The sequence below is a fragment of the Solanum stenotomum genome, chromosome 3, assembly GCF_019186545.1.
Source record: "Solanum stenotomum isolate F172 chromosome 3, ASM1918654v1, whole genome shotgun sequence".
Lineage (NCBI taxonomy): Eukaryota > Viridiplantae > Streptophyta > Magnoliopsida > Solanales > Solanaceae > Solanum > Solanum stenotomum.
In genome coordinates, this window is record NC_064284.1 from 5,680,655 (window position 1) to 5,708,264 (window position 27,610).

Here is a 27,610-nt window from a genome sequence, read left to right on the forward strand (position 1 = left end):
GCAGGTATTGGGTTCTGTCTCAAACATTAAAGAAATCGATTTCCCCAAAGCCTGTAAAAAACAACTTAAACAACATAAAAGGAACAACTGGCCATAACAAGAAGAGGTAAACATCTGTTATCACTAATTTCATCTGGCTTATAGTTAATAATATTAGACAACCTTCAGAACGTGCTTACTAGAGTGAACGTACTTGTTTTGAAATTTTTTGTCGATTGAAGTGAAGTGTTTGTTCTACCCCTTAGTTTTGGACTTATTATTTACATAATTTGAGTTTTGCATGTATTCTGTTCCGTTTCAATCTCCAACATGGTAGCTTTGTTTGATGTTACTCTTGTAAATTTACCTAGGGGTGTCAAAAAAATATGAAAAATCATCGAACCTAATCGAATCGATTTATATCATTTTTTAAATAAAATCGTGAACTTTTATTTAAGTGTATAACAGTCCCAAACAATAGGAATGATCTTTTTAATTTATAAAAAAATCCGAAAAATTTTCGAACCGGAACGAATAATCTTACGTATATGTGAATATATTTTATATATTAACAATATATTAAATTTAATATATAAATATATTTTATAATATTTTTCAAATATAAATAATATAACTTAAGTCCTAGGCCTATGGTGACTGGACGACTTTAGATCTTTGCTCTTTAATTAACATTTAATTAATTATGTTTAAATTTAAAAGAGACTATAATAAATACTTCATCAAACAATTCGACAAAATCTATACAAGCACTCCTATTAAATGTTTGATCAAACAATACGGCAACAAGGTTTTACATTCTTGACTTCTTGGTGAGGAATTGAAGTGCTTCTTCAAAAACATACTTGCGAAAGAAATATATTGATAATAACGTATTTTGAGGTGTTATTTTAAAAAATAAAAAAAGGAAAATTAAATGAATTGTATTGATATCGAAGAGAAACCGATGTGATATGATTTTACAAAAAATCTAATTTTGGTTATACATTATATAATACCCGAAAAATGGGATGACATAATTTTTTAAAAATAAACGACCGAACCGTCTCATTGACACCCCTACTCATACGTCCACACATAAATCTCTCAAAAAATTCTCTCTACACCGTTAGAATCTAAACTAGTTGCTACTCCTCCTCTTTGGTTTCGATGGGAACGCCGGCCGGTGGTCCTCTACCGGCTATAGTAGAAATAAACAATCCCCCGAAAGGGGATCCCTTCAACCCCAAAATATCCAAAGATATATCTCCTACCTATGCTTCTTCAGTGACATATCCCTATTCTAATATGACCACAAATCATATGGAACAAGGGATTGCAATCTCTCAAAGAACTATACTCACAATGGGATGCCAACTGTTATATTCAAAGCCTCGGATTACTACGGAGTGATGGCAACTTCGTGTAGAAGAACTATTGTGGGAAGATTCTTGAAGTTCTGACCTTAAATTGATAATATCAGATCGAGGTTCTCAGAAAAATTTCCTTTGAAGGGGTCTGTCAAAATTGGTGTGTATGACAATTTCAATATTTTTCTTACCTTCACCTAATGATGAAGACTTCAATTTAGTGTTATATAAGAGGGCTATTGAGCTGGAAGGGTTTCAAATTTGGCTACAAAAATGGACTCCGGATTTTAAATCGGAGGAAGATATCCCCATAGTTCCTGTCTGGGTTCTTCTCCCTGGTCTGCCTTTTCATATGCATAACTGGAACTATGTCAAACATATTATTAGGGAAGTGGGAAAACCGATCGAACTTGATATAGCCACCAAGACGATGACTAGACCTAGTATGGCTAAAGCAAGGGTGGAAATCGATCTATTGAGGCCTCTTGTCCATAACGTTTGGGTGGGAACTGAAGATGACAACACTCCTTTAAGAGGGTTTTCTCAAAAAATCGAGTATGAAAATATCCCCAAATTCTGTAAACACTGCAGAAAGCTTGGACATAGTATGATCAATTGTAGAGTTCTAGAAAGGATAAAAGAGACTGAAAAGAAAGAGGCCCTACAAAAGGATCAACAAGGGAGAAATAAACAACAATAAATAAATTCGGAACAAGACAACAGTGAAACAAAGCTGCCTGAAGAAGATGAAGTCATTCCCAACAGAGGAAGGGAAATGCAAAATAAAAGGGAGATCAACAAAGGAAAAACTAGAGGAAGAAGTGAACCCCCAAGGAAAGCTTATAAACCAACTGGAAACATCTTTGGAGTTGATAAACCTCATCCTACATCTACGATAGATTGTGAAACCAATACAGAGATCACAAAGATTAATAGTGAAAACAAGGCACATGATCAGGCCAACAATCAACTTGTGTTCTCGAAAAACAAATTTGATATGGCTAATAGTGACATTTCCCCTGCATCAAAAGATAAAGAGTTGGAACATGAGGTTGCTAATACTGAACATGTCAATGAAACAGGTGATCAAGCAAAAGAGATTATCGTTGAGAATAATATGAATGATGGTAATCCGGAAAGCCTCACAACATCAGTTTTCAATAAAACCATACCCATTAAGAGTATCAACGAACTCACTGTTAATAATTTTGATGGGGAATGGGAAGAAGTTGTTGGCAGGAAAACCAAAGTGGGAACTCGCAAGAAAGCTAACACTCAAATTAGGAGACAACAAGTTGAAATTATGAATGAAGAGCAGGCTGCCGATATCAATCAAAATAGCTTTGATGAGTTGATGGTGGGAGATGAGGAACAATTGGCAAGTACTTGCAAAACTAGACTAAGAAACAACAAGAAGATTGACAATGATTACAATGGTGAAGAACCAGATTCCCAAGATGAATGGGCAGATATAACATCTTCAGAGGGAGAAGAAGAAGACGACACTTCGGAGGAATCTTCTTATGAGGAAGGAAACAAGCAAGAAAAGGGAGAAATGGCAGCAACATCAAACAAAAAGACATCGATGGGGCTAATCAAAGTACTGGAAATCAAGCTAAAGCTTACTCCAACGAAATCAAACGAGCAGGATGGGTCGAAAGGAAAATACTAATCCTGACGTGAAAAACCAAAAAGGAAAATCACAAAAACCTCCTAAATTCAGTTTTCATGATTAGTATTCTCAATTGGAATATTAGAGGCATGAAGTCTCATGCCTCTACTGCGAGGCTCAAGTTTTTGATTGATAATCATAAAGTCTCTTTAGTATCTATTCAAGAACCTTTCATAAAAGAGACAAAAATTGAAATGTATGCGAAATGTCTTGGCATGCAAAACTGTTTTGCAAACTGTAGTAACAAGATCTGAATCTTTTGGAAACAAGAACTCAACTATACAATCTATGCTAGTGAGAACCAAATCACAACTTGTAAGATTAAAAGTGAGGAACGTGCTCTCTTTCTCTCCATTGTTTATGCTAAATCGAAGTCCTCTGGTAGGGAAGATCTCTGGATGTACATGAGAGCTCTTGCCTCCGTCATCAACCATCCTTGGGCTGNTGTAAGATTCAAAGTGAGGAACGTTCTCTTTTTCTCTCCATTCTTTATGCTAAATCAAAGTCCTCTGGTAGGGAAGATCTCTGGATGTACATGAGAGCTCTTGCCTCCGGCATCAACCATCCTTGGGCTGTCACAAGTGATTTCAACAGTATTTTAAGCAGGGAAGAAAAGCTAGGGGGCATGCCACACACGCTAGGTAAAAGTATGGCCTTCATGGAATGTCTAAATGACTGTGCACTTTCTGACATTGGAAACACAGGTAGTGACTTTACTTGGTGTAATGAAAGAAGTGGTAAGGACATCATTTGGAAAAGATTAGACAGAATGGTTTGCAACACTACGTGGAGTGATGGTTTCTCTCATAGTAGTGTGCACCATTTGCCTAGAGTAGGATCTGATCATTGTCCTTTGCTTATCAACTTTGGCAATATTGCTGACCATCACAACAAATATTTTAAATTCTTAAATTTTTGGACTAACTTTGATGACTTTCTTGATGTAGTCAGGAAAACTTGATTTCTCAATCAGATGGCAATATTTTTTGGCAGGTTCATCAGAAAATGAAGATGACTAGTAGAGCTTTGAGTCATTGGTCTAAAATGAAAATTGGAAATATCTTTGAGAAGTCTCAGCAACTGGAGAAAGAGGCTGAACAAAGTGAAGAAAAGTACATGAAATCTATGGATCCTATTGACAGAATAAACATGAATAGAATAAAAGCAGAATTGATCACTCATCACAAGCATGTAGATACCTTTTGGAGACAAAAAGCAAATCTCAAATGGAACCTAGAGGGTGATGAGAACACTAGATACTTTCACTCCATCGCTATCAGATCCATAGAGTTAAAGTTGATGAAAATTGGATTGAGGGGGATGATAACATTGGCATTGCTGCTGCAGAGTTTTACCATGACTTGTTTTCTGAAGGAAAAAATATGGTGGATAATAGCTTGCTTGACCTCATCCCTAATTGCATTAGCGAGCAAGACAATTAGATACTGATAAGAGATCCTACCACAGAGGAAATAAAACAAGCTGTTATTAGTATTAACCCCAATAGCTCTCGTGGACCTGATGGTTTTAGTGGGCTTTTCTTCCAGAAAGCTTGGTGCATAATTGGTGAAGATATTACTTAGCTTGTCAAAACAGTGTTGAATGGACAACAAATGCCCAAGTACTTCACAAGCACTTGTTTGATTCTCATTCCGAAAGTGGAGTTTCCTCAATGCTTCTCTGAATTCAGACCCATCAGTCTTAGCAATGTTACTCAGAAAATTGTCTCTAAAATAATGAATCACAGGCTCACCCATATTCTTCCGAAGATCATCTCCCTCAATTAAAGTGGTTTCATTAAGGGTAGAGCTATAAGAGAGAATGTTCTTTTGGCTCAAGAAATTATTCATGAGATCAAGACCAAGAATAAAAGGGGAAATGTTATATTCAAGATTGACATGAACAAAGCTTACGACAAGATGGCCTAGCAGTTTATTTGCATTGTTACGAAAAGAATGGGTTTTGATGATAGATGGATTCATAATGTGTGGAATCTCCTTTCCAATAATTGGTATACAGTCACAGTTAATGGCAAGAGACATGGTTTTTTTTCCAATCCAAAAGAGGAGTTAAACAGGGCGATCCAAATTCACCTTCTCTTTTCATTATTGCTGCCGAATCTCTTTCTCTAATGTTGAATAACTTATATGAAAATCCTTCCTTCAATGGAATTAGCATGGATACCATCGGACCAAGGATCAACCACTTAGCTTATGCTGATGATTTAATTATTTTTTGTTCAGGTAAAACAAAACATTGAAGCTCGTTGTAGATTGCCTGAGGAACTATGAAGAATGCTCTGGACAACAGATGAATAAAGGGAAGAGTTGCTTCATAATGGATAAAGACATGTCTACTAAAAGGATCAACATTGTTTCCAGAATTCTTCAAGTAAAAACGGAAGAATTCCCAATCACCTACCTAGGATGTCCACTATTCATTGGGAAAAATAAAAATGAAATATTTTGCAGACATGGCCACAAAGATCATTAAAAAGATTGGTTCTTGGCAATGCAATAGACTCTCAACAGGGGGTAAGATTATTCTTATTAAACATGCTTTGAATACTATGCCTATTTATCTTCTCTCAATGTGTCAGCCCACAAAAACAATCATGTATCAAATAAAAAAGATTTTTGCCAACTTCTTACGGGGAAGCAAAGAAGGAAAGCAAAAATACCATTGGGCAGCCTGGGACAAGTTATACTATCCAAAAGAGAAAGGAGACATTGGCATTAGATCTACTATGGACATCTCTGAAAGCCTGGGAGCCAAGATATGGTGGCAATTCAGAAACAAGGACACCATTTGGACCAGATTTATGAAAGCTAAATATTCAAAGAGAATCCATCCAATGGCTAGGAAAGTGAGTTACAAATACTCAAAATGTTGGAGAAGAATGATGAAGATCAAGGAAGAAGTAGATCACCTAATCCAATGGAGATTGAATAAAGGAAATTCAAGCTTCTGGTGGGACAACTGGACATGTATTGGTAGACTTTCTCAATTTATTAAAGCATTTACCTCTATTAAAATTCCCGTCTCTGATTTTATTCATCATGGTATGCGGAATACTTATAAGCTCAATCAACATCTTTCTGTTCACTTAGTTAATTTGATCCAAGGAATTATTATTAAATCTTCTAATCTAGATGATACTCCTTTCTTGAAGGCTAACTCAAATGGAAAATTTAGTAGTAAATCTGCTTGGGATCATATTAGGAAAAAAGGCAATGTCAATCTTACTAATAAAATGATTTGGCATAATAAGAACCCTTTTAAAAGTTGTTTCTTTTCATGGAAAGTGCTGCGTAACAAGGTGACTGTGGATCTAAATCTCACTAGATTTAAGGTCCACCTACCTTCTAGATGTTCTTGTTGTTACAAGATTTATGAAGAAGAAACAGTTGAACACTTATTCTACCAAGGTCAGATTGCACAACAGGTTTGGAGACATTATAACAAACTATTTGAGATCACCCATAATCGTAATTGTTTGAAAAAACTATTGATAAACTGATGGATTACAATGGAGAAGAATCCGGTCCAAAATTTCATCCTTCAAATCCTTCCTAGTATTATAATTTGGCAAGTGTGGAAAGCAAGATGCAAGCATAGATATGAAGGCATAAAAATGAACTTTAAGAGCATCACATACAATATTAATAGTCAAATAATTACTATAGCCCACATACAGTTCCAAAGCATTAATCCATTCATGGATTGGGAGAAGTTTTACAACATCGTCGAAATGGCTAGGGACAAGATCAGTCATGTTCTTGTTCTATGGTTAAGACCAAAACTAGACCTCTACAAGCTCAACACAGATGGTTGCTCCAAAGGAAATCCAAGACTAAGTGCAGGAGGCGGTATAATTAGAGACAATCAAGGTAGGATGAAAATTGCTTTCGTAGAGGCTTATGGAAGCACCAACAACAACATGGCAGACACTGGCTCTAGAAACAGGTATTCACTAGTGTGTCAAATGGAATTAGGAACTTGGAGGTGGAGGTTGATTCTAAACTTCTAGTGGACTCTATCTCAACCTTCAAGATACTCCATGGATTCTATGGGATAAAATTATCACCATCAGGAATCTCCTTCAATGACTGGACAATTGGAGCCTTCAACATTGCGATAGGGAAGAAAACAAGGTGGCTGATTGCCTCGCCAATTGGGGTCTCCAGTGCGCTAACATAACATGGATCACTCATCATCATCAATTGCTAAGTCAGGCAACTGATTTTGACTAGAATGAGTGTTCCTTCCCTCAGAACGATTACCTAAAAGAACTCTTTCTCCCTAGATAGAGACTTGTATAGAATTTTCACTTTTGATGTTCCTTAAAGAACTGTTGTGCTGAGGTTTATACCTCATTTAGTTATTTTTTTTTGAGAGCTTACATAGAAATCCTACATTGGTATATAGATTGGGGGTTGTCCCACTCTATAGGTATTAGGAGTTTTTCTCCCCTTTTTGTACTTCTTATGGTATCTATAAAAGACAAAAATTAACTTAAAAAAAAAAAGACACCCCTACTCACACCATCTATAGAAAAATTAAATAATAGGATTTTCTCAATAAATTTAGTCAATATTAGTATAAACAATGCGATGTATATGATTCATCAATCGTTAATCAGATGTCTTGAATTTGATTCTTGAATTTGAAAAAACTCTTAATAGGAAATGCTTCATTCTGCAAATCCAAGCGAATCGAGAATTTAATATAAAATATCAGACATTGAGTGAAAAACACAGTTAATACAATTTACAATTTATTTTAAATTCCATTGAAATTGTTTTATTTAGAAGAATAATTTTTCTATAATAATAACTTCCATTGAAATTATTTTATTTAGAAAATAATAAATTTGTATAATAATAAATTAGCACACTTAATATGCCATTAAAATGTGTTGATTTTTTTACCTTTCATTATTAATGACAACACCTAGTCAAATGTGTATGCAATGAAAGTAAAAGTTTTTCCAATTGTGTAATGCTAAATGACCAGAAATTTAAAAAGTTTATAATATTTTTTTTATTTTAAAATAAATTGATTTTTTTTCTAATTAAAAGGTATTAAAGTTAAAATGGTAAAAATGTTCAAAAAGGTAAAATAACATAGTGTGAAATATGTTATTTTACCATTCTGACCAAATTTTTTGGACAAAAAGGATTTTTCCTTTCCAATTTAATAGTCAAAACATTTTTTTCCAATAAAAAAAAAGAGAAAACAAAATACAAAGAAATCAAAGTTTGTTTTGCCGCTAAAAGTGTCTATGCAATAAAAGTAACTTTTTTTTCAATTTTAGACATTTTTAAAATAGAAAAAGACCACCATTCAAGTAATTTAAGTTCACTGTTCGAAGGACAGAACAGTCCAATAAATAGAGTGTCTCTCTTTTTCTGTGTCTAGATTAAGAACAAAGATTTTGGTGTCATTTTGCACTTTTACAGAGCCACGTAGAGTGGAAATGACAAATTAAGCAAACAGTACACGAGAAAAGCACAAACACCCTGAAGAAAGTTGTGACTTTCAAACTCAAAATTTGAGAAAAAAATGCAATTAACGTGAGTGGTTTATGTATGCCAATTTTGTCCCTAAATTTGCTCCCAAACACAAACCCCATTTGTATATAATCAGCATTTGTTGTGTCTGAGGTTGCATTTTCTTCCTAGGATGTTATTTATTTTTGGGGTTCTTGAAAGGGCAAATTTTTATACAAGTTTCTTGAGGTTTTGAGACCGAGAGCGAATGCTCCTTCCCAGAAAGAAATTGAAGATGGGCTAAAAGATTGTGGGAATAGCCTCATCAACTTTCCTCATTCTACTGAAGAGCTCATCAGTCTTCTTGATGTAAAGATTCCTTTTTTATCTTTCTCACGTTCTTTAAATATAAAATACTAGTTTTATCTGTGTGTTTTTGTGCCCTATTATTTTAGATTGATTTTATCTTGAGAACTTTTTAGGGGAAGGGTTGTTTGTTAGATAAATTTGATGCCTGGTTTTCCTTATGTATCAAGATGCATTTTTGTCTCTAAATTGAAGCTTTTTGTTCTTAATCTAGTAAATGTGTGTTTTTGCCTCTTTTTGTGCCCTAATATATCAGATTGATTTTATCTTGATAACAGTAAGAACTTTTTAGGGGAAGGGTTGTTTGTTAGATAAATTTGATGCTTGGTTTTCCTTATATATCAGGATGCTTTTTGCCTCCAAATAGAAACTTTTTGTTCTTAATCTAGTAAATGTGTGTGTTTTGCCTCTTTTTGTGCGCTATTATATTAGATTGATTTTATCTTGATACAATAAGAACTTTTTAGGGGAAGGGTTGTTTGTTAGATAAATTTGATGCCTGATTTTCCTTATACTCTGAATGAATTGCTTTGTCATAAATTTCTGAATATGAATAATGCATCAGCCTCAGTTATGATGTCAATTATAGAAGTAGGTAAACATTTTGTCAATTGTAGGAACTAGATAACTCCTTTAAAGATTTGCTCTGTTTGAATCATGAAGACATACTGGCATACATTGGACCCCCAATTAACTGGACGGGGCAGAGAAGAGGGAATAGGATGGCCAACTGTAATCTTAAAGTCTCTCGCTATATGTCCAGGTTCATTTGTTGTTGGAAGATGTCGTCGCTCTACAAGAATGTGATGGACCTTCATCCGTAGAAGCATTTCATTTTTTAGATATAAAAGTAATCATTTGAAGGACTGTTTTAAAGTACAAAATGTTTTTCTCTTAATAATACAATGAGGTTGGTCCAATTTTAAAACTGTATTAACAAGAACATCATTTCTTAGATTCTTTTCTGCAATTTTACTTTCCTATTCTAAATCTTAAACTCTATCATAAAGTTTAAAATTTAGTCAAATGCATAAAATATCAAATATTCAATAATTTAAACTATCTCCCCCCACCTTTCCCTTTGTTTTTGTTTAACTGTTTTAGGCTGCTTGCGTGTGTTTGTCAACTATACTTGTTGAGAGTTGAAATAGCAAGGATCTAGAAAGGTATAAAATAGAGATACTTCATAAGCTTCTTCGTTCATCTCTCCTCCCTTCTTGCTACACGTCCAGGTTCATCGTTGGTGCTACTAGAAGATGTTGTCGCTCTACAAGAATGTGATGGACCTTCATCCGTACGCTCAACCTTCAGCCTCTTAGCAGCCTGATCTGGGAATGACTTATGGGAGATTTGGATTTGTTATTATCAGGAGCTAGTTGAATTTCTTTGGCTGCAGCATCGTCACTCCTTTTAAAATGAAACCTTGCCAAGCAATGCTGATGTATAAATTTCATAGAAATAACATAATTGGATGTGTGCAATGCATGGTTCGTCAAGCAGGGCTGGGAGTTAAAACTTGTATAGTACGGATCCAATTATGTTATCTCTGAAATCTATATATCGGCATTCCTTGGCAGGGTTTTTTGTTAAAGAGAGTGATGATGCAGCCAAAGAAACTTAACCATCTCCTGATAATAACAAATTCAAAACTCCCAGTGAACCATCCTCAGACCATGCTGCTTAGAGGTGGAAGGTTGAGCGTACGGATGAAGGTTCATCATTCTTGTAGAGCGACGACATTTTCTAGCAGTAGCGATGAACCTAGACATGTAGCAAGGTAGGAGGAGAAACGAACGAAGAAGCTAATGAAGTACCTTTGTTTTATAAATCTTTGTTATTTCAACTCTCAACTAGTTGACAAACACATGGAAGCAAACCTTAGAACAGTTTAATAGAAATAAAGGAGAGGGTGGAGAGAGACAATTTAAGCTATTGAATACTTGATATTTTGTGCATTATACTAAATTTTAAACTTTATGATGAGTTTATAATTTAGAATAGGAAAGTAAATTCTGCAGAAAAAAATCTAAGAAATGATGTTCTCTTAAATATAGTTGTAAAATTGGAACAACCTTATTGTAATATCTAGTACTTTCTATAGTTCTGCAAATGGTTACTTTTATATTTAAGAATGATGTTTCTCTTTGCTACACGTCTATATTTATCGCTACTGCTGGAAGATGTCATCTCTCAGCCTCTTAGCAGCCTGATTTGGGGAGATTTGAATTTGTTATTATCAGGAGCTAGTTGAGGATCTTTGGTTGCAACATCGTCACTCCCGTTATCAAGAAACCTTGCAATGCCGATATACAGATTTCAGAGAATTAACATAATTGGATGTGTGCAATACAAGGTTCGTCAAGCTGATTGCTTTTAGAGATCTTTCCCTTTTCGTCGCGTGCCTTATTTTTTGACAAACAAGCCTCCCTTTTCAGAATGTGGTTGGGAATTGCTCTTTTCTTTTGCTTTTTATTGAAAAAAGCAATAGGCATGAATAGTTAATACTTCATTTTCAAGTTATTTACAGTTCCTTTCTAGCATTTTTGTTGATAGGGGATTTCTTTATATGGTAAATTTGAAAACAACTAAAAGTCAAGCACCGATGTATGTGAACAATAAATCAACAAAATAGTTTTATTTTGTACTGAAGTTCTTTATTTTTATTTTTTTTTTCCGTTTTGAAGTATTAATGAACTTCTGAAATAAAACCCAGTAAAAGAAGAATGTCCATGCAATTTTGGTGGGCGTTTGATATGCTTGCTGATTGTATTCCATGTTAATTGTACAATGGTTCAGATTTCAGTAAATTTTTCTAATGCATCAGCAGACTACTGGGACACTTCACGTAATGCAAAAACAAAGTCATTAAAAGTACTATGTTTTCTTATGAGCTTTGGGATAAGATACTATGTCACATTTTAAATTTCATAAAGTTTATGTTATACTTCCAAGCTATTTCTTTCTCAATTATTGATGTGAAACAATATTAGTGATTGATAAGTATTTTACATAAATTGTGAATGTGCAGGAACCTTGGTTGCATTATTGATTCATCTCGTCATATAAGGAAAAAGAAGAAGGTGAGAGTACTTGTTCTTATTAAAGTTTTCCTTACGAAGTCATGTCTATGAAGTGTTTGATTAAATGTTTCTTAAGGTTAATGTGAGTTTAATTGGAACGAGTAAGCTCCCATTTACTTATCTTGAGTCTGTCCACGTGACCAAGCCATAATGTCCCACTTCTCTAGACTAATGTGATTCTTGATTTTGGATACGGCAAAGCTCTTCAGTAGTGTTCCTTGAAAACCACATATATCACCTCCAACCATTGGAGTTCTAAACAATCCAAAGTTTAAGATAGAAGGAATGGGATATGCCAAATCGTTCCAGGTAGCACCATTGTCTCCAGTCCAGTGTGACGTGTAGTTGCCAGTGTCGAGAAAAGTTAGGCTTGCAAGAATAAATGGCCTTTTTCCAGTGTTGTCATCTAGCTAATGTTAAATAGTGCTTCAGTGATTTTAAAGTGTTTTAATATAACTGTACAAAATGTGTAGCTGCTATGATTATGATAAAGTTAAAATGTTGAAACCTTAATGCGAACTCTGATAAATGGTAACCATATATAGGGTTACTAATCTTGTTTTAACGAGGCATGTCATAAATGGTAACTGTACAAAGAGTTACTAATTGCCAGAGCTGGGCGTAATTAATAAACGTTCAATTGACTGAAACAACTTAGAGAAAATGAAAAGAATGAACTAAGCTACAAGTTTTAGGTGATTGTTTCCTGCCTCATGGTTGTATAATACTTTAGAATGAATTGTGGCGTGTTTCCTCTCTTATCCCTTCATTCCCCTCATTTTTTTATTCGAGGTCTCCTAGCGACTTTAGTGAGGAGAATGTTGAGACTCACTGAGTACCATTAGTGGTGTACTGACATTCTCTTTGTGAAACCTGCATTGACCTATGTCAATGTAGACGCAGGTGTCATAGACGAGCAGATTACGAGATAGGTTGCTTTATTCTAGAAGTTTATTTGGTGAGCTCTGTCATTGACCGTGGAGCTTCTTCTCTTTCAGTTAGACAATTTTATTCATTTATCCGGTATTTGTTTTGGAGATTAGCCAGGAAATCTCTGTCTTGTGCTTTCCTCTTAGCACTCCAGTCTAGACATATTTTTAGTTGGGCTATGGTTGATCACTTTACTTTGGATTATTTTAAGCACATTTTAGTATTTATAGATTTCAATTTTTATTTGAATTATTTTAAGAACTGTTGAATTGAAGGTTCTAACAAAGAGATTAGGTATTTATTTTTATATGCATGTGGGGCATGTGATATGAACGTACAAGTTAGAATAGTCAAGCCGGTTCGCTGGGTCAAGTATTGCACTGGTGCCGGTCACGGCTTTGTTTAGAGAACGGGTTGTGACAAGTGCTACCTTTGTATGGCAGCAAAGAGATGTAAAAGAATGTCCAAATTTTCACACTTGCTCTGTCCTCACACCATGGTTGCTCCATTTGTAGGTGAACTGTGAGCTGTGGCTGTCAAATGCACTAGTATTTTCCTATCTGATTAGACTCTTGTTCATAAATTGAGATTAAAATTATTATCGCTCCTTTTGTAGTTTGTTTTTCAGGGTTTGGCTGGGGTTGTTAACAGGCCCCCATTTTGTAGTTTTCTTTATGCTGCAGCATTAGTAAAGTGGTTTATCTTTATTCTTTGAGTTCAAGAGAGCCGATGCTAAATAAACCAGCAAGAGAGTTCACATTGCTACTGAATATGTTGATTGTTCTTATGGCAAATTTTATGAAAAAAAGCAGAAAAGTTTATAAATGTAATGACGAGAGAGAGGCAGAATAAGTTCACATCTTCTACTGAATCTTTTCGCATGTAACACAAATTAACTCTAGTAATCTTTCTCTTCCGTAGATTCTCCACCATCTGGATCACTCCCCTCGTAATTAGCCAAGGGGTGGGTCCATACCACCAATATATGCGTGAAAAAAGAAAGTTTAGTGGTGAATTTGTGGATTAAATCCAACTTTGATATGATAATTTCGATTCAGTTCAATAATTCGCACCAAAATTGATTTTGGCAAACAAATTCATAAATTGCACCCAGAATGAAAAGACCTTGTCAATACACTACTAAAATCTTAAATTAACTTACTAATAAGATGAGAAATCTCTACTAACCTTTACTAAACAAACATGACGTGTATTTATTTCCAAGTTTTTTTTTTTTTAACGCGTGGTAGTTATTCCCATATAAAACACCGCTTCCGAGAGTCGTCCTCATCAATTCATCTTCCTATCAGTTCTCTCTCTCTCCTTATGAATATCTAGTGCATCAATGCATTGCTAGGGTTGAAGATACCAACAAGTGATTCAATATGGCAGCAGTTGCGAATAAACATATTCACGTCTCCTTATGAATATTTCTTGAAATTTAAAGAACATGAATATGTTTGTTCGCAACTGCGTCAATTCATTCTTAGGGTTCCGTATCAGTATCAGTATGGGTGGGGGTCTAAAGAGTTGAATAATTGCATGTTAGCATCATGAAATTTAAAGGTAACTGAGGATTTCCAATTGATACATACAGCTTCCAGTGGGCGGTATTTGGTCTGTGATTTTTTATTTCTATTAGTCTGTTTCTGAATAAAGATCACGGTCTTTGACTTTGAAAACTTGTAATGCGTCACAAATACTCTCTGCCTCTGCCTGAAACTGTTCTTTGTATGATCAAGAAAATCAAGAAAACTGTTAGGTCTCTGATTTGTGAGGAATCATTAATTTGGGTAAACTATGCTATGCACATTTCCTACATTACAAAAAATAACTGAAATTTTTTAGGGGAACAACTTAAATTGGACAACTCTCATCCAGTACTTCGGGGATATGGTGCTATTATGTGACTGGTTCTCTCGTATTATCACATCAAAGTTCATGCTTCCTCTTAGGTTTGTATATGTGCTTTAGTGGCCTTAAACTACTATCCTTCAATAACCAAACCTGTTGTCTTGGATTTGATCATTAGACATCTCAAAAACTCTTCCCGGCCCCTCTAATAATGAACGTGTTGCTGGGAAACATTTTTTGTCTGGTTCTTGTTTGATAGTAATGCCTAGAGCTCCCTCCAGCATATATATATATATATATATATATTCTTAAGATTATATTTGTTAGTCTGAACGTTAAAACATTTGAGGTTTCTGCACCTAGTGAAGTTCAAACCTTTTGAGTAAAGGTGCAGTGTCTGAGTGCTTTGAGTATCTGCCCTGTTACTTGTTATCACAATGTTCAGTAAGAACTTTACTGCTGAAATTACCATTGCAGGATTTGCCAGTGAATGGCTACGTCTTAGATATTTAACCTTAGACATGCTGAGGAAGATGGATAAATTGGCCTTCTCCAAGCATTTTGATTGATCTTATCCATACAAGTTTGTCTTTTGTACAGAATATTAAAGCTTTCCTCAGCTTATGGTTTCCTTGATTGTCTTTGTATGTTAAGGATTTAATATGCTGAAAACTGTAGGAATTGTGATTAATAACAGAAGAGTTGATTTAGTTATAACAATGACGAGAAAAAAGTCTTACTATTGTGTTAAATGGAAGAAGCTATAAAGAAATGATGTCTATCTATTTAGAACGGAATTGCGCTAGGGATGCAACGCCGGACCAAATCTGTGGAGACGATTATGCTTATCGACCTTGTATAGCCAGGAGATATAAAATTAAAAGTTAACTAGCTTTCTTCTCTCTTACCCTTCTTAGTTCAGTATATTCTAAATTTGATATAAACACTCATTTGCCACCTTTAGGTCTAAACTATTTGTTTAGCTCGCTGCCTTTTCATATTTCTGTATAGGATCATATACGTTTGGACTGATCATTTCTAATAATTTGCTGATCTTCCGGGATGGTGATATGGCATAGGGACTCTCTGAACCAGATACGGAATGCTATGACTATACTCAGTAGCTACAAGATTAAAGCCAGCACTGCATCTGTGTCTGATGCCATCTCTACAAACTACAGTGATTTTACAGCCAACTGTACGTCTATTCAAGTGCAAATCCACAAGAGCTTAATTCCTTGCTCAAGGTCATATGCAATACTGTTGAGTTGCTACAATAGTATGACCTTAAAGCCAATGTATAACACGATCTCAGATGCAGAGTCTGTCAATCTTGAGATAAGCATGGGATGATACAACATGATCATTATGTGGGCAACCACTAAGGAGATGGAACACAGGCAACACAAGCCGTGATGTGGTCTTTCCACCTGTTCGTGAAAACTGTTTACAAGAAAGGCAACTTATGTGTACATGCACGTGAGTAATATATTTGCTATCTTTATCAGTAAGTTTATTATATATGCATGTCCATGTAAAAAATATTTTTGTAGATTTATACATGCTTCAAATTCAAAGTGATGGTTTTGGCTAAACCCGCCTAAATAAATTTGTCTATGAACAGGAGCCGAGGCTCTGTTCCTTGACCTTTTTATACCTTTTAATACGGGGGACCCTCTCAGTTCTAGGTAGCGACAGAATTGTTTTTCTCAGTTCCTCCTTTCATATTCACTTTTTAGAATAAAATCTTTTATTCACATACGCAGATTTCAATTCAATGGGCTTGTAACAGTTCTGATGACATTCCACTACTCTATTTCAAAAGACCCGATGCAAATATATTTGGGTATTCTGATACTCAGAGATAGATTACAGTACAAAGTCTAGTTTTCTTCTTTGATAACATTTCCTATTAGAAGTCTTGAAGTTTAGGGAGAATTAGTTTCGTAAGTCACTTATAAATTATTTTAGTTTTATTGTCTTTCTATAGAAATCTTCATTTTTACACATAAGAGATATGAAAAGTCATTTTCTTCTATTCAATTTGTAGCCAAGAGATCTCATTTTTTCTATAAAAAAAGGTTGATATAGTTACTACCATAAACATTACTCTTCCCAGTTTCAAAATAAAATTGAATGGTCTAAGACTGATAGCTTCCTATTGTTATCATCGTCTTTATATTTCTTTTGACCTTTGGGTGTAGCTGTATTCATTCATAGCAGAAGTGTCCAAGAAATATAGGGAGGAAAGATTAAATGAAACAACAAAAAGGTCAAAGAAGAAGTTAATCTGTTCAGATTACTGTAATATTTTATCAAAAAAAAAAATTATCAAAAAGATTACTGTAATCTAAACAGAACATTTATAAGTAAAACCTTGGAAGCGAATTCCTTTTATTGAAACCCAATTTTAAGAGGGCAAACCTGAAAATTATGCAGTTAAGATGACCTCAATTATACTCACACTTTGAAAAAAATTTCGTAACTGCCCAAAGAGTTATGCCTCAAATTTTCATATAATCCCTCTTTTCTCTCTTGTCCTTTTGTACAAGTACTTTTGGGATTTTGAAATTTAAAGCCTGGTTTCAAAGTTGCAGTGCTCTTCTTTGTGTGCTGTGATAAAAGGAAATGGTTTCCCTGTCTCGTGCTTCTGTTTCTGAGGAGGAACACAACAAAAGCCTTCTTGAAGTTGGGAATGAGCTGCTTCAGCAGCCCCCATCTTCTAAAGAGGAGCTTCTCAAGAAACTTGATGTGAGGGCCTTTTCTTTTCTCTTTCCATCTGCTTAAACCTATGAAGTGAAAAGTACATAGCAACCAAGGGGGCTCAATTTTATCTATGAGATTCTGAAAAGTTATAATTGACTTCCTAAAATGGTTGAAATTTATTTCTGGTTCTGGTCAACAATTGTTAGTTAATCCTAGGATAAATTGATCACCTTATTTGGAAAATTTTAGTAGTTTAGTTGGTTTACTGCCTAATTTTTCACCTTAGAAGTGAGGTTTTGATTCCCATCTTGTAAAAAATGATCCTTTTTTTGTATATAATGTAGAATTATCTTGGTTTGCATCTGGTGAAATTCCTATAAGCAGTTCTAGTGAAAGATCATCTCTTATAAGAGGTCTATTTCTTTTTAAGGACATTCTAGTAATTAAAGGATCTGTCTATGATTGCATCACTTGTGATATCTACTATCATCAACATGTTCCCTGCACATAACTAGGGAAGAAGGATCAATCAACACGATCAATCCCTATCATGTTTATTCTGAAGGAACTTGGACTAGCTTTCCTTCTTGTGCTTCAACTTAAGTTTACATACATTAGGATTTCCTTGTGCCATTGCTTATTTACTGGTCCTGGAAGTCAATTATCTATGTCTCCGTTTACTTTTTGCTGTGTAAAGGACATAATCAGGCTTCGTGATGGATGAAAGGAAATAAAATTGTGGAGAGAAAGAGAGAGATGTTTGACCTTGTGATGCAGTTTTGAACTTTATTCTTTATTTTCTACAAGATATCCTGATCTAGACTTCATGTGTTATCTAGAGAAGTGTTTCTGATGTATTTGACATGGTTCAATCACTTCTTTTTGGTATATGCAATTTTCAGAAGTTAGGGCATCTTTTGTCACTGGTGAAGCAAATCCCCTCCATATCGACGCGAGATGCTTTTCGGCCTGCAATGGAAGCACTAGTTGCAGATGGACTTCTACGACATTCTGACATGGATGTGAAGGTGTCAGTTGCATCTTGCATCAGTGAGATCATGAGAATTACAGCTCCAGATCAACCATATAATGATAGCATACTTAAGGCAAGTACAACTCATACAGTTTTCTTTGCCCAAACTGGAAGTCAGACTGGTTGCGAGTCTTTCTTCTAACGAAGCTGTTTTGCTATGTAATTGATAGTTCAGATTCTGTAGTATTTATGCATCTATGATTTTCTTGGATACATGAATAGCATTTATACATACTCATAGTTTGGTTTCTTGCTCAATTGGTGGACAGGACTTTTTTGAGCTTGCAGTGTTGGCGTTTGGGAAATTGTCTTGCTTGGATGGTCACTGTTATTCAAAGGCTGTCTCAATTATTGAAGTTCTGGCAAAGTACCGAACATGCGTGCTCGTGTTGGATCTCATGTTAGATGCATTGATTGTTCAGATGTTTCAACATTTTCTGAATGGTATAAGGTATATTTCCAATTATGCTATACATGTTCATAATTTTCCTAAAGGAAAGAGGAATTGAACCCGACCACATGGGTGTAACTTTGTTGGTATTTTATCTTTTATTGTTCATTTGTTTCTAGTAATATAATGTATGCTCTGCCCTTGCCACAAGTTAAAGTATTACATTTCCCTTTTTCTCAGTTTCATTTACTTATTTGTGCATTGGGACACATGTAAAGAACTATACTACAAACTGTCAACCTTAAAGAGCAGAATGGGCATGAATGAGATGAGTAATTGCTTGTGACTAGTGGTTAGAGTTTTGTCTCAGCCAATTTCTGTTTTAGAAGTACTTTTATATGGGTGCCTCAGCAGTTTCATGTCCTTGAACAATTGCTCCAGCTGAGAGCAAGAAATTCAGTGAGTTCTTTTTTGAATATAAATTGTTCTAGTTTTAATTGGCTTGCGGTTTGAAGGTGATCAATTGATTATGCCCAATTCAGAACATGTAGAGTTAGTTAAATGGGAGTGGAAACGTGGAAAAGAACAACGGTGATTTACAGTGTTGCTTTTCTTCTTTTCTGGTTTGGCAACATGAAGTAAGTTGGGATGTTGGTATTTGTGGATACAATGATTGGTTGACTAAAGCCTCCAGGGATTAGAACAATAGGAACCGGTTGAGGGATTTGTGTCTTAGGTCACACGTTTGAGTCCTGCCCCAAGCAAACTAAATCTAGTATTTAAGTAGAGAAGGGTAGAGGAGAGGGCCCATCATTCCTAAGTTCTGAAGGCTAAATGTTGGTATTTGTAGATACAATGATTGGTTGACTTAAGCCTCCAGGGATTAGCTCAAACCGATTGAGGGGTTTGTGTCTTAGGTCACATGATTGAGTCCTGCCCCAAGCAAACTAAATCTAGTATTTAAGTAGAGAAGGGTAGAGGAGAGGGCCCATCATCCCCGAGTTCCGAAGGTTGCTGTTAGCCCAAGGGTTGGTTCCAAATGAATATCTCGATCATTGGTATACTTGAAAAGTTAAAAAGAAAGGAAGCAAAGGCTGAAAGACCAGAAGGAGTGATAGAAACTGTCTCATTGCTGGCACCAACTAATCAGTAGGTACAGTTTCAGCAGCTTCAGCCTCATGATGAAGAGAAGTCACTTCCGAATGAATTTACCCTGCTCACCAGAAAACTAATCACCATACTAATCCATATTAACCATGAAGCCTGCACATTTTTGTCCGTAGAATATCTCCACAACTTACTCTGAAAGCATTGTATATTGGTGGACAGGGGCGGAGCCAGCCTTCTGTGAGGGGGGTCATCCGACCCCCCTCGGCGGAAAATTTTACTATTTATACATAGTTAAAATTATTTTTTATGTATATATAATAGATGTCGAACCCCCTTCGATTAGTTTGTATGTTTAGTTTTCAATTATTGAACCCCCTTATTAAAAATCCTGGCTCCGCCACTGTTGGTGGATAGTGTCCTAATTCCTGCTCACTCCATTTGGGAACCATAATCTTCTTCCCTTCTCTAGTCTCTACTAGGTGACGTTCGTATTTCCCTTGTTTTCACTTACAATAAAAACTCTCCAAATTGTTGTAACACTTCCAAGCATGCAAAGACCATAGATTTAAAACATTTGGGTATATTAAAGAGAGTTTATATAAATGCTGTTATCTTCCCTCCCTTGGTATATAGTCTTCTTGTCCACTATTTTTTCTGAAATTTCTCAACAACCGGCTGCTAAATAAGATATTCTTCTATGCAACTTTACAACTCTTAAATATTCTATATTTATGACTATTCAGATTTGAAATTTGACGAGTATGATATTTTATTTATCAAACTATCACTCTTTGACTCTTAATTAGATATTATTCGACTATCACTAATTAATCACAAATCAATTATACATCCTTAACTTGTCCTAATCAAACACTCCTATAGCAAATGGGATGGAGGGAGTATATGACAGTTTTAGCAGTATATTCACCGTTGTACCTTCATATGTTGAATGCAGCATAAATGAACTTATATGGTAAGGTACATAGCATGCCAAAATCTACCGGATTCTTTTTTCCTTCATAAAGTTCAAAGACTACCAGTTTCTCAGTATGCCAATTTTTTCTTCTGGAGAATGGCTGACAATTGTTTTGTCTCTTCCCCCTATTTTAAGGCCGGACCACCCTGATAAAGTATTCACGGACATCAAGGAAATAATGACTGTGATAATAAAAGAGAGTGAAAACATTCCAATGCAGTTTCTGAGCATCCTTGTGAACATCCTCATAAATAGTGTTAAGAAGGAAAATCAGGTATTGCTTTTCCTCTACAACTTTATTCATCTATCTTTCTCATTGTTTTTAATTACGTCTTATTTTGGTTTAGAATGTTTCGCCTCGTTCCTATGTTCTGGGAGAGAAAGTTCTTCAAGAAAGTGCTGTCAAACTTCATCCATATCTTCCAAAAGTAGTGACGGCCCTCAACATTTCCTTTAAAAACTATTCCGAAGTTGTTGAATTGACATGGAGAGAGGCAATGAAATGTAAAGCTACGGTGGGTCTATCTGATAATTCAAATTAATGCTGCATTTATTTGTAAAATACATGATTGTTTAGTTGTATAATTCTCTGCGTCTGCTTTTCCTGTCTAATTTACAATGAAATGGAAGCTGATAAACATGCAATGTTCATTTTGTGATAGACCATCTTTGCTATGACTTTCAAGTTCTGTATTCTGTCAACTTATCCTCTTTTCTTGGTTATGATCGAATACATCACAGGTGGAAAATGCTCCTGAAGAGCTTGCAGCGCATGCTGCACCGGAGAGAGTTGTTCCGTTCTTAGATCAATCACCTAACTTGCTAGGGAAAGATGATCACAAGCATAAGGACGGTGATGTCATTCTAGAGACGGATACAACTTTAAAGGAATCAGAACGTGAAAATGCAATGAAACAGCAGAAAAGTACCAATTCAAGGACCACGTCGCGACCTGAAAACTTGGGTTTCACAAATACAGTCGAAAAGGCTCTATATCCAGAAGCTACTCAAACTTCAAAGAAAAGAGGTTGGAAACCTAGTTTTTTGAATAAACTAGACGAAGGATATGATGATGCTTGGATAAGTGGAGAAAGGAGATCAAAATCCCATATTCTCTCTAAGTGTTGTGGGAAAGATGCTAAAAAGAGGAGAAGCAGTTCACCTAAATGTGCAATCTCCAATGGTGAATCAGGAGTTGAGGTAAATCAAACAGTTATCATTAATTGACTTAACTCTTATAGGAAGTTGTGTATTTAAGTATAACATTTATTTCTGCCACTTAGTTCTGGACTTATTATATACATAAATTAAATGGTGCGGGCATTGGGCTCTGCCTTTTCAATCACCTAAGAAATCAATTTTGCCAAGGCCTCTAAAGAACAATATTCGCCATCAGAAGAAATGGTCAACATTTATTGCCGTATCATTTATTAGAGCTGGCTTATTTAATTATATTAGACAACCTTCAAGTGATTACGCTTAAGTGAATGTACTCATTTTGAAAGTAATGTTACTCAAGTACAGTATTTAATTTACCTCTTAATTTGGGCTTATTATGTACACATATTGGTCTCTGCAGGCATTGGGTTCTGTCTCAAACACCAAAGAAATCAATTTCCCCAAAGCCTGTAAAAAACAACGTAAACAACGTAAAAGGAAGAACTGGTCATCACAAGAAAAGGTAAACATCTATTATCATTAATTTGATCTGACCTATAGTTAATTATATTGGACAACCTTCAGTACGTGCTTACTAAAGTGAACGTACTTGTTTGGAATTTTTGTCGATTCAAGTAAAGTGTTTGTTCTACCCCTTAGTTTTGGACTATTATGTACATTATTTGAGTTCTTCAGGCATTGGGTTCTGTTTCGATCTCCAAGAAAAGAAACTTCCCGAAAACCTCTAAATAACAATGTAAAAGGAAGAACTCCCTATCACAAGAAGAGGTAAAACAGTTATTATTACTAATTAGAGCTAATAACATCAGACATTCTTCAGTAACTAGTAAGTGATAGAAAAATGAATGTTTTCGTTTGGAAGTTATGTGGATTCAGGTATAGTACTTGTTCTACCCTTTAGTTTTTGGCTTATTATGTACGAAAATTGAGTGGTGCAGGTATTGGGTTCTGTCTCAATCACCCCAAGCAAAGAAACTTCCCAAAACCTCTAAAGAACAACGTAAAAGGAAGAACGCACCTGCGACATTGTTTATTATTGATAATTTGAGTTAACTTGCAGTTAATGAGATTAGAAAACCTTCATTAAGTGATTACTAAAGTGAATCTTCCATTAAATTTACCAATGAGGTTATTTATGTGCGGAAACTAGTTCTGCTTTTGTCTATTTAGCTAAAGAGTTGAGGATATTTTCGTTTTTCTATCTTCAATGTATCTGTTCTCTATATGTGCTATAATCCTGATGTCATGGAATTTTATAAAGAAGTTATCAGTTGTAACTGAAGTTAAGACTTTTGACCAATGAAGAATCTGATGTGCGTCTTCTTTATGCTTCCACCTCGTCTCTGTATGTGTCAGCGTTTGCTCTCTTGATTTATGAGCATCTCTATCATCTTTTCCTTGGGATTCTGCGGATAAGGTTTTCAGAGAGCATGGCAAGGAGCTGGTTGGCTGCTAAGTAAGGGTTTGGTGGCCACTTGATCAAGTGTGTGTGATTTCACTGAATTGCTAAGTTCGCAGACTCCTCACTTTTGATGTTGCATCCATGTCAGATTTTCCAAAAATGCACCCGTTGACATTTTTGAAGAGTCCGAACAACATAGATGAATTGATATATCTTTTTTTTTAAGTGTTGGCTTGCTCTTTTACCGAGTGTGTGGAAATTTTTTTCATCTGAATAACTCTTAATGAATTGCTTTGTCATAATTTTCTTAATATGAATAATGCATATGCATCAGCCTTAGTTATGATGTCAATTGCAGAAATATTTTGTATTTTGAGGGCCTAACATTGTAGGTTATATTTGAGAAAGATAATGGTGCAGCTGCTTCTTTATGTTTTAATAGAAAGAGGTCTTTTTTCTCCTCCCCTCTTCCCTACCTTCCAATCAAATGAAAAGAAAAGGTTTGTTAGTATGGGAATATATGTTTCAAATCTGATGTTAACTAATGGTGAGACCTTTCTTAAGGTAAAATATGACAAGTTAAAAGGATATTGTTAAGCAGTTGTATCTGATTGGTTGCCATGCTTTGAGCCTTGATCCTGGGCGAGACTGACACTCAATGCCTTAATAGTTTGAGTTGAATGACATAGTTAATTGAGTTCAAAGCTGAGCATATCTTCTCTGGGTGCTTGAGAAAATTATATTTACATTTTCAGTCTGGTTAGAATATTAGTCATATAAGAAAAGGACAATATGTCCTTAACGTTTTCCAAATATTCTTCATCATGATTGTTTCAACTATTCAAATATTATTCCTGATTAGTAATTGTTTACATTTAAGATTGTACAAAATGATACTTATATAAAGTAAATCACAATACCATGTCCATATCAATCCTCCTCCATCTAACTGTATGGCAACTAGGTTTTGATGCCTTTCAAATTGTAGAACAAGACATTGATTTCTTAACAAAATGAATTCATTAACATTCTTTTCAACACAATGTTTTTTTTTTTTTTAACGATCTTCTACTTCAACTGTATTTACGGTTTCTTGAATAATCCAATCAATATCTCATGCTCTAAGTTAAGGATAAACTACATATTTAACTATCATATATAAATATTTTACCTATAGTTTAAAAATAATACTCGTAATACCACTTTTTAATAATCATACCATATATTTTAAAAAGTTAAATTAGATACACAAATCTCTTAAACATGGTATCAAATAATTATTTTAAGATTTAAACTCATTAATTAAAGGTACATTAACAATTCAAATTCTCATCTTCCAGTATCGGTCTTCCTCCCTTCTCTCCAACCTCGTTCTTCACCATCATTACTGGTCCTCCATTGTTGCTAGAATGAATACAACCACAAATGCACAATCCGAGCAATAAGATGATTCAAGCAGAACTGTAAACAATACTTTAATCATTCAATTGTGTTTTTTTCTTTAACTGTAGAAGTTTAAAATGTGATTGTGAGGTATCTATATATTATTCATTTATTATTTAAGTGGTAGATCTTGTATATGGTTTTTGAGATGTATTTTATGGTCGATTTTGATGTATCTCAGTTTTGTCATGTATTTTACTGAATAAAATTTATGTATCCATATTTTGTTATATTTATTAGTGAACAGAATGTATGTATCTAAGTATATAGTTTGATTCTTAATGTGTATCTGATTTTTGGAAAGGAATGTATGTTTTTCAGATATGATTTTTTTTATAGATTTGGTGTATTATTTCATTAGTATCTCAGTTTTGGTATCTATATATGAAGTCTGACCCGTACTCAATTTTTTTTATAAAAGGACATAGCGCTATAAATAGATACATGAACTCATTCTCTACTGATTTATGCATTCGGGTGACTTATACATGAACTCATTCTCTCCTGACTTTGTTATGATCGTTGAGGCCGCGAGATACATGCTTAATATATATAAGATACAACTTATATATTAACACTATCATGAATTCTCTATACATATACTCACAACAAATTTGAGATACATGGCTAACAAATTATACATTCTACACAAATTAGTACTCTTAAGCATCAAATCGTAAATTTTAACAATGATGTATACATTATTTGTCCGAGATACACACTAAAAAATTATGAGACTTTTTTTTTTATAATATTGTGATATTCGCCATTTGCAACAAAAAAAAAAAACCCCTTAATTGATGAAGAAGATGAAGTTTAAAATTTTAGAATTACTAATCTTTATGATTTAGATTTTTTATTAAAATTGGTAATACTTGATACAGATGGATCCACTAAATCCGGTTTGTTTGTTAATTTCCCATCATTTACTCCTTTATTTAAGAAATTAAGTTAGAATCTTTAATTCAGATCAATTAAATCATGTATCTCGTCCTTTTAAATTTGATAGATACATGTATCTAACGGCTTATGATGCATGTATTCAATAACCGAAAATGATATAAAAAGTAATATTGAAAACTATATATCGGAATTCCTAGTAGTTAGATCTAAAGTAGTGAATTTAGGTAGTTTTTCCGTTAATCAAAATGTTTCTACAATAATGAGGTAGAAAATGAAAATGAAAATGAAATATTTTGATAATTTCAGTCACAAACTTTTTTAAAGCGATTCATTCTATAAAATTGAAGGACTATTTATGGTCCCAGATTCCAATATTCATTTTTTATTTTTATTTTTGTAAAATAGATTACTAAGAACTCTCGTATTGCATGCTATTCTTTATTCTTTTAATGCTATTCAAAATAAAGTGTAAATTATTTCTAAATATATGTTCCTCTTCAAATATGAAACATGTTAATTTGCAATCTTTACCCTTCCTTATTTGAATGTTTAATTTGGATATATTAAAAAAGACTCAACAAGTAGATTCATGTAATAGTGCAAACATAGAACTATATTTATTTTCTCAACTATATTAAATTCTAACATTTTTTTAAAAATGATTCATTATAAAATAAATTCAAGAATGCAATAATTCATTGTAAAAATAAATTCATTATACATAATGTTTATGGTTTCTTAATAATCAAATATTATTTATTGTATCTTTACTAAAAATATTCAGTGTATGATTGTGAGAGAATAAACTATATAAGCAACATAGGAAATCTCTTGAAATCATATAAAAAATGGCTTCTCATTTAAAAGGTGTCACAAAATTGACATTGAAAGATCAAATACGTAAAATATTATGTGAGTTAAAAAGAGATTATTCCACATGCACTCAAAAAGATTTGCGGTCGTGGCAACATCAAAACTTTTTGCATGCAACAAGAAAAGTTAAAAATGGGTTTCAACTAGATTTACATTTTAGGAATCCAAAAATGTACAACAAAAAATTGTTTCTTTTCTTACTTTGGTGTATGATATTTTTATTAGGGTTCAACTAAATTCGAATAAGGAAAAGTTCCAATTTGGAGTAAAACATTTCCTAACAAAGTAATGCATGCATAAGACTCAAACATGATACTTCTGATTAAAGATGAAGTAATCACAAACCTTATTGACAAAAAAGCAGCTTCCATTAACAGTAGAAAAATCCTACATATTGCCAAATATTTAAGAGAAAGTAAAAACCAACTAGATTAATTTACAAGAGTAACATCAAACAAAGCTACCATGTCATAAATCTAACATATCATTATGAAGCAAAAATTGCACTCACACCTAGGGGTGTCAAAAGAATATGATAAATTGACTGAATCGATCGAACCTAATCGAACCGATTTATATTATTTTCTTAATAAAATAGTAATTTTTTATTCAAGTGTATAATTGTCCCGAATATAAATGATCTTTTTAAATTTATAAAAAAAAAATTGAAATTTTCTGAACTGAAACGAAGAATATGTACATATATTTTATATATTAACAATATGCTAAATTTAATATATAAATATATTTTATAATATTTTTCAAATATAAATATAACATGAGTTTTAGGCCTATGGTGACTGGACGACCTTAGATCTTTGCTCTTTAATTAGCATTTATTTAATTATGTTTAA

At 34.1% G+C, this 27,610-nt stretch overlaps 1 protein-coding gene across 4 annotated transcripts; it reads left to right on the forward strand.

The window, feature by feature from the left end:
- Positions 1-14,192: 14,192 nt before the first annotated feature.
- LOC125860010 (sister chromatid cohesion protein PDS5 homolog C-like) lies at positions 14,193-23,485 on the forward strand. Of its 4 annotated transcripts, XM_049539896.1 has the most exons (11): positions 14,193-14,452; positions 15,820-15,987; positions 16,062-16,219; positions 17,366-17,491; positions 18,349-18,552; positions 18,749-18,930; positions 21,092-21,230; positions 21,304-21,471; positions 21,698-22,156; positions 22,536-22,637; positions 22,811-23,485. In XM_049539896.1, the coding sequence occupies exons 3-11, from the start codon at positions 16,214-16,216 to the stop codon at positions 22,865-22,867; spliced, it is 1,443 nt and encodes a 480-aa protein (XP_049395853.1). In that variant the 5' UTR covers positions 14,193-14,452; positions 15,820-15,987; positions 16,062-16,213; the 3' UTR covers positions 22,868-23,485. The 4 variants fall into 4 exon arrangements, with proteins under 4 accessions (XP_049395853.1, XP_049395854.1, XP_049395856.1 ...); XM_049539897.1 differs by having other exon boundaries at positions 15,820-16,219; positions 17,338-17,491; XM_049539899.1 differs by lacking the exon at positions 17,366-17,491 and having other exon boundaries at positions 15,820-16,247.
- Positions 23,486-27,610: the final 4,125 nt, after the last annotated feature.

What these genes read in the sequence shown, in the direction of transcription:
- LOC125860010 (XM_049539896.1), top strand. An exon ending in ATAATGATAGCATACTTAAG is followed by an intron (nt 18,553 to 18,748) that starts GCAAGTACAACT and finishes ATTGGTGGACAG; the next exon opens with GACTTTTTTGAGCTTGCAGT. An exon ending in CAATGAAATGTAAAGCTACG is followed by an intron (nt 21,472 to 21,697) that starts GTGGGTCTATCT and finishes AATACATCACAG; the next exon opens with GTGGAAAATGCTCCTGAAGA.